This window comes from Zonotrichia albicollis, chromosome 19 (assembly GCF_047830755.1).
Source record: "Zonotrichia albicollis isolate bZonAlb1 chromosome 19, bZonAlb1.hap1, whole genome shotgun sequence".
Taxonomy (NCBI): Eukaryota; Metazoa; Chordata; class Aves; order Passeriformes; family Passerellidae; genus Zonotrichia; species Zonotrichia albicollis.
The window spans coordinates 6,323,242-6,335,595 of NC_133837.1; the positions used below are offsets into that span (position 1 = coordinate 6,323,242).

At 39.9% G+C, this 12,354-nt stretch overlaps 1 protein-coding gene across 1 annotated transcript in view; it reads left to right on the plus strand.

Moving 5' to 3' along the window:
- Nucleotides 1–12,354, plus strand: part of TBCD (tubulin folding cofactor D) — a 119,883-nt gene that overhangs the window by 49,514 nt on the left and 58,015 nt on the right. The window contains exon 16 of the mRNA XM_074555257.1: nucleotides 9,745–9,802. Coding sequence (XP_074411358.1) covers nucleotides 9,745–9,802 — 58 coding nt within the window. The remainder of the gene's footprint in view (nucleotides 1–9,744; nucleotides 9,803–12,354) is intronic.

Consider the following 12,354-nt stretch of genomic DNA (forward strand, 5'->3'; position numbering starts at 1 on the left):
TCTATCTATATATATATATATGTATACACACATATGGATATATCTATATATATATATAGCTGTATCTATCTATATAGATATATATATAGACATATATCTATCTCTATAGATATATATATCCATATATATGTATTTATATGATATCTATATGATATATGTCAGATATATACCATATATATAACTGGCCTTTTTTGCAAGGCCTTTGAAACTTGTTTCTAGCTCCATTTCTCTCTCAACAATATCTGTCCTATTCCATAGCATTTCTAAGTCACCATTTCTTATCTCAAGGTTTGCATGCAGATGCACACTATGTGAGCTTTCTGCCAGGTTTTGAAAATTTTCTACAAATCCATTTACTACATTTCACCCTCTCTCTTGAACTGAGCTAGGAAACTGATACAGGTCATTTTTTAAGTCTATTAAAACTTAAGGTGTTTGCTAACACTTATGCTGAATAGCTTAAAAGTAAAGAATTGTGTATGGGTGGGATGGTGGTGATGTAAACATATCTATTTCCTTTTTTGTGTGATGACTTCAGTTCCTTCTGTTCATGTGATTTTCAAAGGAAAATCCAAAGAAACTCTCACTGGGTAAGAGAAATCGGTGGCGGCTTTGGCAGGGTGTCATCTTCTGTCTGCTTGATCCACCTTCTCTGTGGGGACCTCAGGGACATCAGCTCAGGGAGTTTAAGAGGAGAAGTTTAAGTTTAAGAGAGAGAAGATTTGGAACCTTAGTTCAGTAGAGGCAGAAATAACAAATTATTCTAAAATGGAGGAGTTGCTTTATGGAGTCAGAAAGGGCTGGAAGTATTAGGAGAAATCTTAAGGAAGAGGTTGTTTCTTACTTTTTCAGCTGTGTCTTGTTCCTGACAATCCAAGATTCATGGGACTTCGTCAGATGGGTGTTGTGCAAAGGATAAAGCATATTTTTATTGACCAGCTTACAGCTTGCAAATCAAGCAGGTTAAGTCTAAAAGAATAAAGTATACCTCAGCTCTGCTTCTATTCAAATTATAATTTTCCTTTTAAAGTGTTCCAAATCAAAGATTATTTTGAATAGAAGATAAAACCACTTCCAGTTTCTGCAAAAGGTAAGAACCTTACATGGCAATACAAAATCCTTAACACAGCACTTTTCAATAGTAGTGGTTTTATTACTAAGAAGCTGTTTGAGTTAAAGCTAACAAATACATGAGAGGATTTTTCCTCTTTTGATGCCTTGTGGTTTTATAGAGTAAAGCAGAGTGCAGGATTTCACTTAGCAGTGAATGGAATTGCCTGGTATAGTTATTTTTCAATCCATGGTTTCTGTTACAAAAGACTTTCAAAAGTAAAATCTTTTAAGAGATTTCCAAATTGGTACTACTGCAATGGTGGACTACAAGTTGCTGCAACTTTTCCCTTAATACTGTTGCTATTTTTGCAGATACAAACTGGTTTTACCTTTTTTCTTCTGTCTCATGTTCTCCCTCCTCCTTGCCTGTGGGACTCTCTCTTTGTTGTTTGGCCTTTTTGTTGGCCACACACTGGCTGACATTTTGAGGTTTCTTAACGGGTGACTTGCACTGCAAACACAAAGGTGGCTTCTCACAGTTTCTTGGCACACTTTTAGCACAGCCATTGACAGCAGCTTTGTCTCCATCAGAAGGGTTTTGATCAGTGGGCATTTAATATTTTCTTTTTAAAAACAATAGAAGTTTGGACTATACAGTGATCTGTGGTTCTGGATTCTGCTTTAATTTTTAGGGACTTCCTTGCTTCTAGATTGCTGACAAAACTATTTCAATCTCATCCAAAAGCCTACTTTTCCCACACAGGGCTACCTACTACTCTGATCTCAGCATATTCCCAAAGAGTATGTGACTGTTTCTTTCTTCTTTAAAAACAGTTTTTAAATTTCTTTGAGACAATCTGTGAATGAATCCATTTTTATTCCTGGACACAGAGTCCTGGCTGGTCTCTGCTGGTTTTCACCCTTGTAGTTTCACTTTTCAGTGCTCGTCCTTTAATGCAGGCTCACCCAGCAAGTCTCTGTCCTGTGGTACTTGCTCCTGGTGTTTTATGAGACCTTGATAAAGCCTTCCTGTCTAAGAACCTGCTGTCCATCTTCTTAAGGCCAAGCACCATTTTTCTTCCTTTTTTTCCATAGAGAGCAGACAAGAAATGCTGAGACATTTAGCCTTGTTTCTCTCATGGTGTGTTTCATGGTGTTTTGATGATGTTTCATCTACACTGGCATAGATTGTGAAGGAGAGGAGCCTGGTGACTCTGTGACAAGATGTGATGCCTAAAACATCCCCTGTTTTGGGATAATTTGTGGAAAGAGAAGGTGAAACTCCAGGATATCCCTACTTCACTTTGGCATGCTAGCAACAGTGACATTTGCCACAATAAGTTATTAATGAGATGTTTTATTTTGAAGGGTCATATTTAATTCACTTCTAGCTGAGTTCATAGTAAATTATCTGTAGTATGAAATTCCTAGCTAAGGGCACCTGAAGATGTATTTGCACAGTGAAATAATCCCATGATATTGTATTATTGTAAATATTGTATTTTGATTGATATTGTAAATACAATCTTGTATTCTTTTTGTAATCTAACCACCACTAATGGTAGCAGTGAAGGCACACTGTCACCTGTCACCAGAGTGGGAACAAATGGCTGTGGCACGGTGGTAACAGCTCTGCAGAGTTACATTTATGTTCTCACTGCCTGCAAATCTTTGGTGTTGGTATGGCCAGACTCGTCCTGAAGTCTGGTTCAAATCTGATAATTTTTATAGATTGGTAATCAGCTTGGTGAAAATAAAAGCTCTGAGTTGAAAAACTTTAAAGGTTTCCTTTAAGGTTGGGCAAGCTTTTTGCTTGTAGAAACTTAAGAAATCCCAATTGTGAGTGTTCAAGCCTTCCCTTTATCAGAATTCTGATCTGTTCTGTCTGTCAGAACTTCTCTTCTGCTCATGATGCTTTGAACAATATATTTCCTATTTCATTTCCTCCTTTCCTCCTGCCATGCTGCAGTGTTGGTCTCCATAGGTGAGATGCAGGTTTACCTTGTGATTTTTCAGGGTTTGTGGTTTTAGTTTTATGGTCACAAAGCTTTGTTGGTGGGACCTCTGGAACAGATGTTTATAGCAGGAGTTGTTTTTCTGAAGAAGCTGGTGCCCTTCAGCTTCCAGCCTCTTCTGGTAACAGATTATTTTCTTTTCAGGAAAGTGTCAAATGACAATATTTGAGATCCCTCTGCCTGTGGTAACAAAACCAATGAGAGCTGTGGCTGTGCCATCTATGACAACTTCAGTTGTTGGGAATAAATTGGTGGGATGGAGAGAAACATGGGGTGGAAGCTGAAATTGCTAATGAACAGCTGCAAGGTGTTGTGGTTTGTAATATTTTAGTTTTCCAACAAAGCTGCAAGGTATTTTAGCAAGTATTAATGTTATACTAGGTTTCACTTAAAAATCTTTTTAGTTATAGTGGCCATTCCTTTTCTAAATCAACTCTTGAAGGTAGAATTGCCACTCCAAAGAGAAATGGTGAAAAAAAATTCAAATAAAGTATGACACACAGTTTCACCTATTGTGTCAGCAAGCTGATAATTACACACGGCTTTTTTTTAAATCTAGCCTTAGGTGTGTCACTGTTTTACTTAAAGAAGAGTCATCCTTCTAGCCACAAGCAAATTGTTGCTACCCTTCAAAAATGCAGCACTCAGCATCTTGAAACAAAATGCATAATATCCATTGTGAGCTGAATTACACAGCAAAAACGTCTGCCTGAATATACACTATTAGAGAAAAATAGTAAACACCTTCCATAAGTGTGCTGAGTGATTGCAGTCCTGAGCTGCTGGCTTTGCTTAGTGCTGGGAATTGCACAAGGCTTATCCTGGACTCAGTGTTCAGCTGCTGGAAGCACATGGGACCCACTTAGGTACCAAAATACATAAACTGGGTCCTGCCCTATGCCCCCTTAACAGCAGTTACAGATTAAAGCAGAGGGTGATTTGAAGGGGATTCTTTTTTCCTTTTCTTGGATCATTTTGTAATTGAAAGACATTGTTTTTTCAGCAGTCAAGGAACATAAATATTTCACTTTGGACCAGTGAAAAGTCACTTTAACTGCATGAAGTCAGATTGGTTTTTTAGTAAAATTTCAGACAGTGCTTTAAAAAAATATTTCTCTCCATATTCACTGTCAGCTGATTCTTCCCTGTTTTTTTATGAATGTTCTCTTCAGTGATGAAATTGGCAGAATACTGAAGTTGCAAACTTAGATTGCTGTAGATCATAGATCACCCCTTCTTTTTCCTGTCCTTGCCACTCTTTTAATAAAAACACAAAAAGAAATTAAGAATATAGAGAACACTTATTGGAAATACATGCCTGAGAGTGTTTCTAATAGCGCTTGCTTGTATTTTTCCATGTCAGTTTTTTTTCCCAATCCATATTTCAACAATATACACTTGCTCATCTGCTTAATGGTCTGTTAAAGTCTAGTTAAACTGGTTTCTAAAACCTTGCCTCATCTATTCAAACTACAGGACCACAAAAAGAAAATTCTTGGCAATGTAGATGAAACTTCACTTCTTTTGCAGGACCATGTTGCTCTTTTTTGAGATGCACTCACTGAAGTTGCTGTTCAAGCATATCTTTATAAAAAGTACCACTTGACTGAGCTTTGTTTGTTTCTCTCCCAGTCTCTACATGCAGCCTCTCTTTTTAAGCTTACCTATGAGGAAAGTGAAACAGAATTTAATGACTTGGAAATGTGGGTAATTTGATTCCTGCCCCCTTGGGTGTGGAAGTTGCTGTCTGTGAAGTGGCAGGTGCACAGTAAGGAGCTGAACTGTTTTGTTTAAAACCTAAACAAAAAAAATAAAAAGGAAAACATACTTGCACTCTGTATTGCAATTAGAGTGATTAAATGGTTGCTGGCTATCTGAACTGTGGAGCTGTGCAGGGTGCAGGTTCCTTTGCCTGTTGTGGCTGCTGTCGGAGGTCAGGAGCTGGGATCTGAAACCAGAAACAAGTTTCAACAAGTTTCAAAATATGACCTTGCAGAAAGACCAGATATTTTAGAGAATTAGGCTGGTGTAGGGGGGTCAGGAGTTGGGATCGGTTTGGATCTGGGATCTCTTGAGAACTTGTGAGAAATGGATTTGTAAAGAATTCTCAAAATCTGACAGAAAGCTCACACAGTCTTACACATCTGTATGCAAACACTGAGATAAAGTGTACTGGTTTAAGAAGGCCATGGAATTGGGATGACATTGCTGAGAGAGAGATTGAACCAGAAACAAGTTTCAACAAGTTTCAAAACATGACCTTGCAGAAAGACCAGATATTTTAGAGAATTAGGCTGGTGTAGGGGGGTCAGGAGCTGGGATCTGTTGGGAGCTGGGATCTGTCTCTGTTCAGCAGAGCACCAGGGCAGGCAGCCGTGGCTTCCCCAGGTGCTGCCTGGCTTTGGGAGGGGGGAACAAGCAGGTGTGGCTCAGGATGGATGATGGAGCTTGCTCCAGGGCAGGATTGTCCTGCAGAACTGGGGAAATCTGAAGCATTGCTTTGAGCTATGTCTTGTACTGTGATGAAATGTGGGGAATGGCTTTCTGCAGTTATGTTCCTGCAGAGGAGAGCTGGGTGCTGAAGGCACTTGGGCAAAGGGACCTCTGCATCACAGACCCTCTCCTTTCCCCTTTTCTTCTTCTTTTTTCAGGCTTTGTAACTCCTGTTCTAAGCATTTTTCTTGTTGCTCTTTTCCACATGTGTGTTTCTTACACTTGGACCGTTTTAGTTCAAATTTTTGCATTGGAATAACACTGAACAGCACAGGAGGGTGAGTGGAGAACAGGATGTGTGAGAGCTCTGTGTGAGCTGGGTTAGAGGGACTGCGAAAGTAGCAGTGTGGAAATGGTCACAGCATTTCTCTTTCTTCTAGATAAACAGGAGGAATTAAACCTGCAGTGTGGCTGGAGCAGGCCCTTGTGCTTGCTCCTTGTCCTGTGGGGCTCCTGCAGTGGTCTAACACAGGTCCATGGGGTAAAGGGAACAGGGGAACTGCTCTGGTCTCAAAAATTAAAAAAACCCTGGGTCTAGATATGTTTTCATCACCCAGCTCCCTGTGCAGCCCTCCCAGGTGGGCTGGCATGACTGGAGAGGTGCAGAATGGGCTGTTTGCAGCAGCAATTCTCCACAGACACAATTCTCACCTCCTTTTCTTGCATGGATTGTTCAAACCCACCTTGCTTGTGGTGGTTCTTTCCCTTTCCTAGTGTACAGCAGGGAGGAGAATTTACTGTTCTGTTACCACTTCACCCTTTTTAAGGCTCAGGAAGGAAATTTTGGGTTTGTACCAAATAGGCAAGAGGTTGGAGAGTTTATTTTTCTCCTCCCACAGCTTCAGGGTGGCACACTGGGGTTGATGGCAGCAGGATCAGCTTCTTGCTGCTTGTGGCTAGTGGGGACTGGAAGTGCCTGCTGCAGGTGGTAAAAGGAATTCAGCTTTATTGCCTGGCACACCTTGTGCTTGTGAGCTGAGGGCAGCTGGTGCTTGTGCTTAATTCTGTGTTCTGATGTCTCTCACCTGGCCCACCTTTGCTCCCTTGTCAGGGAAGGGAATGAGACCCACAAGGGCTGGGCAGTGCCCACTGACATACTTGGAGTCTTCTGACTTTCCCTGAGGCCAGTTAGGTGAGGCCTTGTGAGGATGGTTAATGAGGAAAGGGAGAATTATTAGTTGACTGATAAAATTGCAACTTAATTTTTAAATCTGTGTTTATTGTGCACTTAATGTGCTGTCGTGCATGAAGGCTCCATATCTCTCAGGGAGTCAGGAAAGTGTTTCCTTGGGGACTGGAGGGTGTAAAAAAGGCAGGAAAAGTGTCCATAGGGACTGGAGAGTGTAAAGCAGCCAGGAAAGGTGTTCTATAGGGACTGGAGGGTGTAAAGGAGTCAATAAAGGTGTTCCATGGGGACTGGAGGGTATAAAAAAGGCAGGAAAGGTGTTCCATGGGGATTGGAGGGTGCAAAGGAGCCAGGAAAGGTGTTCCATGGGGATTGGAGGGTGCAAAGGAGCCAGGAAAGGTGTTCCATGGAGACTGGAGAGTGTAAAGGAGTCAATCAAGGTGTTCCATGAGGATTGGACGGTGCAAAGCCATCCTCTGCTCCTCCTGGCAGCATGCAGGTGTGGTAGACTTGGAGCAAGTCAAGACATGATCCTTTGAGTAGCTTAAAAAAATATCCCACTTGCTTTGACATCACCAGTTTCTTTCTGTTAGGAAATCCTGGTGCAGTATCACATAAACTCCCACGACAAAGCAGCCAGGTGAAGACACCTTGGAGGTGTTCCACCCTCTGCACTAAGCCTGGCTTTGGGGAGGATGTGCCTGTGGTTCCAAGGGGGAATTAGCCTGAAAAGAGCATTTGTGGAGTTTGATAAGTTAGAATGCTTCTTTAAAAGGATTAGCATGGAACAGTGAGTGCAGTGTGATTTAGCAATCTAACGGGGCACTGATAGAATTCCTGGGGTTTTCGTTTTGCTCCCCCAGTGTTGTTTGAAGCACTGAGTGGCTCAGGTGGCACAGACAATAAACTGCTTTACTGGCTTTATTTACACAGCTTTGTCTTAAGGTAACAGAAGAGTAAGAAAAAATGGAAAATGTGATTGTAAATGAGCTCTTGTTTGATGCAGCGAGGGCAGCACTCAGGATTCTGAGCTTCTTGGTGTGATGAGGGGTTTTTTGTGGTTTGGTTTTTTTCCCCCCCTCTTCAAAAAAGACCTATATTGAAATACTGAATAACTGACAAACTTCTGTTGTAGTCTGTAAAACCAGAAATGTCAGGCAGAAATTTACTTCTTTTTGGTTTCAAAGATCATTTTCCTCCACATCTTTTAGTCTTGAAAGTTCTCTAATTAAAACATTTATGGGAGCTAGTCATATCATTAAAGCTATAATACTTCTTAAGTGTCCTTTTAAAATAATTTTTACGTCTCTCTGTGCCAGAGAATTAGCAAGCCTTGATTGATGCCTTGTGAAGGCTGGCCTAGAACAGAGGCTAGACAGAGTTAAAGAATAAAGTAGGGATTTATTAGAAGGTTTCAATGGATATATTTTGAGTAGCATAAGAGCCTAGCCAGGGTTACACTTAAGATGGATTTAAAATGGTTATAAAATGGATGACTTGTCAGGGAGTCTCACACTTTTATGAGTTCTGCTCCCTTTGCACATTGGAGTTAATTGTCCAACTACAGCTTTAGCCCATCCAGTCCCATCCTTCTTGTTTTTCTCTCTCCAGCCCACGGTGTTTGTGCTCCTGGGCTGAGATTTGGATCATTTGTCCTTGGTGCCCAGCTGGAACAGGAATTTTTTGTCTCTCTGCTCTGTGCACAGAGCTCAGCATCCCCTCATATTAACCCAGACCCACACACTAACGCAGCACAGAATGTGAAAAATAGAAAAGCTAAACCTGAGGCACGAGTCTGAAGAGTGTGTACCTGACCCAGCAGGTTTTCAGCAGTGAGGCATCAGTGCTGCTTCCTGAATGCTTCCTGAACATTGCTCTGCAGGCTCTGGTGTTTGGATGACCTCTTCTCTCCTCTTGTCTTTGTGGCAGACAGGGGTATTGCTCCTGCAGGTAGCACTAAGAAAGCATTAACTGCCTTTAGAACCCTTTATTGGGGTTTGTTTCCATTTCATTCTGACTTTCTGGCTCCTGTTTTCCCTAATGGATTTAAACTGAAATTACAGAGGCCAAGCTGACTGTGCATTTCAGAGAAGTAGAACAACACAGTATTCATCACTGTAGGGAACTGATAGCCACTACCCAGGGAAGTTTGATATTATCAGTGTAATTAATATCCTCATGCTGAAGCAAAGCTATCTTGAATTTACTTTTCAGCCGGTATTTATTTCCGGTTTTGCCTGGAGTCAATAAATCATGTAATGAAGAGTTTCAGGCTTTGAAAGGAATAATTTTCTGCTTAAATGATTCTCCTGAAGTGATGTTTATTTGTTGCTGGAGTTAATTGAATGCTGGAGGTGGATTTCTAAAGCTGCAGACTGTGTGTCCTGGGATATTTCTCTCTCCTGTGTTGTGTAGCACATCTTTGAACAGCAGCTCTTTTGAGGCACAAGAATTGCCCTGTGCAGGGTCACCAGACTTCATGCATGAAGGAATAGTTTCACATAATCATCTTTCTGTCTCTAAAGGGTCACCCTAAAAAACTGCTTTGCAGTTCATCTTGCAGGTTACTTTTTACCAGGATTTGCATGTTAGATTTTTGTGCCTTGCAGGATGTGGCTGTTCTCGTGGACATAACTGCAGCTTTCCATTGCTTCATTTTGTGTTGTGTTTGCTCCTTACACAAGACTTGCTGTACATTTGGCTATTGAGAAACTGTATTTCCAAGTTTTCATTAAAAATAGCACTGAGTCTCACATTTGACATGATTATGTCCAAGTTTTACACCCCTGCTCTGTTTAAAACCTGTTTGTGTATTCCATAAATTCCTTTCATACAGTGGGGTGGCAGCTGTGCTGTGGGAAGTCCACAGCAAACAAGAGAAACAAGAAAGCACAAGGTTACTTCAACTCAGATTTTAGTTCAGCTTTGTATTTCTAAATAATAATCTCCTTAGAGGACATGCTGCATGTTCTGCTTAGAAGGCTAAATGTTGAAATGATGGCATTGCACATTCCTTTTCAGAAATTTGTACTAATGCTCAATATTTTATTTCCTCAGTGCATTGGTTATTGCTGCAGTGTTTGATCGTGATGTTAATTGCAGAAGAGCTGCTTCTGTAAGTTACCACATCCAGCTTCCATCTCTCTGTTATTTGTTTTCATTTAATAATTTGTAGACTTAATTATATAGAACTACAGTAGAGAAGCAAAATATTATGTTGGGAGCAAAAAAATTTTTTTTAAATCCTTAGAAGTATCTTGTGAATTTAGATGTTAAATTATATAATCCACACATGCACATCTGAATTTATGGCCACAGTTAGCTGACTGCTGTATTGCTGTCATGATGATCAAGATAAAGTACCTAAGAAAGAATTATTTAGCATTTTTTAGTCACAAGATCACAAACAAAAGGGTCCTACATAATACACAGATATTGGCTCTTTTGCACATTTCCAAGGTGGGGAGTTTTGTGAGGTTACAATTTCCTGATTGTGCATCAGCTGTTACTCTTTAGTCATGGTAAACTTAAAATTTCTAGGATAATTTCTCTCCTTCAAACATATTTTTAGTTGCTATATAAAACTCTTTATATAACAACTTTAGTTGTTATATAAAATTTCCATGGGACTGGAAATTTTTAAAAGAGTGGCAAATCCATTACTCAGATACTGTTAGGCAGGGAATAGAACTGACACCAAAGTATATTCTGTGGAAACTTTCTGTAGAAATATTTATGCTGTTGAGAGTTGAGAGGAGTGTTCTTAAGAGAAGAGAAATGATGGAAAATTACAACTTTCTATACTTATATAATGTGAGAAGAATGGACATTTTATCTATGAGTATTTAAGTCTATGTGTTGTAGACATTGAGCTTGCTTCCTTTAAAAAAAAGTATAAATTTTATATTTTAACAGAAAAACCAAATTATCTTATGCATGTGAAAAACTCCACCCTCTAACTGTATGAACTCATATCAGAGTGTCTGCCAAAGAACCACATCTCTGTTCCAGACAATAAATGTCACTTTGAATGTGTAAAAAAAACCAAACAGACAGTCTTTTCAATATGCACATTCCCAGGTCTGACTTTTGGACAGAAATTTTGCAGAGTGCTGTGTTTAGAACATCAGGAGGGTTTCTCAGGGATACCTGGCTAGCATCCTCACTTTTTGTAGCCACACCTGTGCTGCTGCTGGAGCTGCTGAATGAAGCTGCAGTGTAATTGCTGGGGAAGTGAGTCAGGGCTTGAGCAAGCCCAGCTCAGCTCCTGGCTCTGAATTTGCTCAGAGCAGGGCAAGCCAAGGTGCTGCAGATTGCTGAGCAGTGCTAGAGCCCTTCCCTGCTGTACAACTAACAAATGCCAGCAATGCTGCTTCCCCCAGACTTCAACTCCTACATTTTAGAAACTAGAATTTGGCATTCTTGGATAATTTAAATCCCTTTATTCAAATCAGTTCCTCAGAGGGATTTCTTTTCCTGAGAGCTGCATGAAACGTTAGGGAGCATAGGTGGTGAAAAGTGAATTATTTGTGTGATCCTTAGGAATTGTCCTCAGAATCAGGGTTTATATGGACACCAAGGAGAAATCTTTCTAACACAATTGCCACTACAAGTGTGCTGCTTACCTTTGGTGGTTTGATCTAATCATCAGTGTGTTTCTACACTTAAACTGGTACTTTGGCCATGAGCTTTGTGCTAAACCAGCCAGGCTTAAGCTGAGAGCTCAGTGCAGCCTGAGTATCTGTATTTCTAATTAAAACCCAGCACATTTCTCCTGACTTCCCTCTTCTGCTGTAGCCCAGGCTCCTGAGCTGTCTGAAAGTCAGCTACCTCCAATCTCATTAATTTTTTCACTAAATCAGAGCTGTTCAAAATTTGGAATGGCTGTTTGTTGGACATTTATGAAATTACTTAAGCCTTTTCTCTTATTTTAGAAAGGCAAAGAAATATTTTGTGTTTACCAGCCATTATTACAATTTTGAAGAAAAATACCTGGGAGTGCTAAATATTTCCAATCATTACTTACAGTTAAACACATATTTAAATAAACAACAGGTTTTGCTAGATTTTCCATCTCTTACAATATGCAATATATTATAATGCAGAGCACCAATAAAATAAAATGGTGAATAGAGACATTTTGAACCCTGAGGTTAGAGAGAATAGAACAAGACTCTGCTTTTGAAGCTCCACAAGCATTCTGGGCTGGCTTGTGCAACTCTTTCATGAATAATCAGTATAAGGAATAATCAGATGAATAAGTGATGTTGAATTGGACTCTTTTCAGCTCTGACATTTCAAAGATGCTTTTTTCCCCCTTTTGTTTGAGTGATAGTATTTAAAATAGCTAGTTTTAAATGAAATATTTTTAGAGAATGCTGTAATATTTTTTATCACTTTTCGTGGGAAAGAAGAGTGTTCAGGTTGGTCACCTTGGTTCTGATCTCATGGAATCTTTACATTAGTATCTTTTTATCCAGTTTTTCCATCTCCAGAAGGGGATTGTATAAAAACTGGAAAATTACTCTCACAAAACACTTGAAGTATTTGGCATCTCTTAGGAATTTTGCATATTTTAGCAATTTCAGGGCTTTACAGATTTTGTATCATTTAGGCACTTGTCTGAGCAGCACATTTTTAAATGACACTTTAATTCAGTGGTTGAAC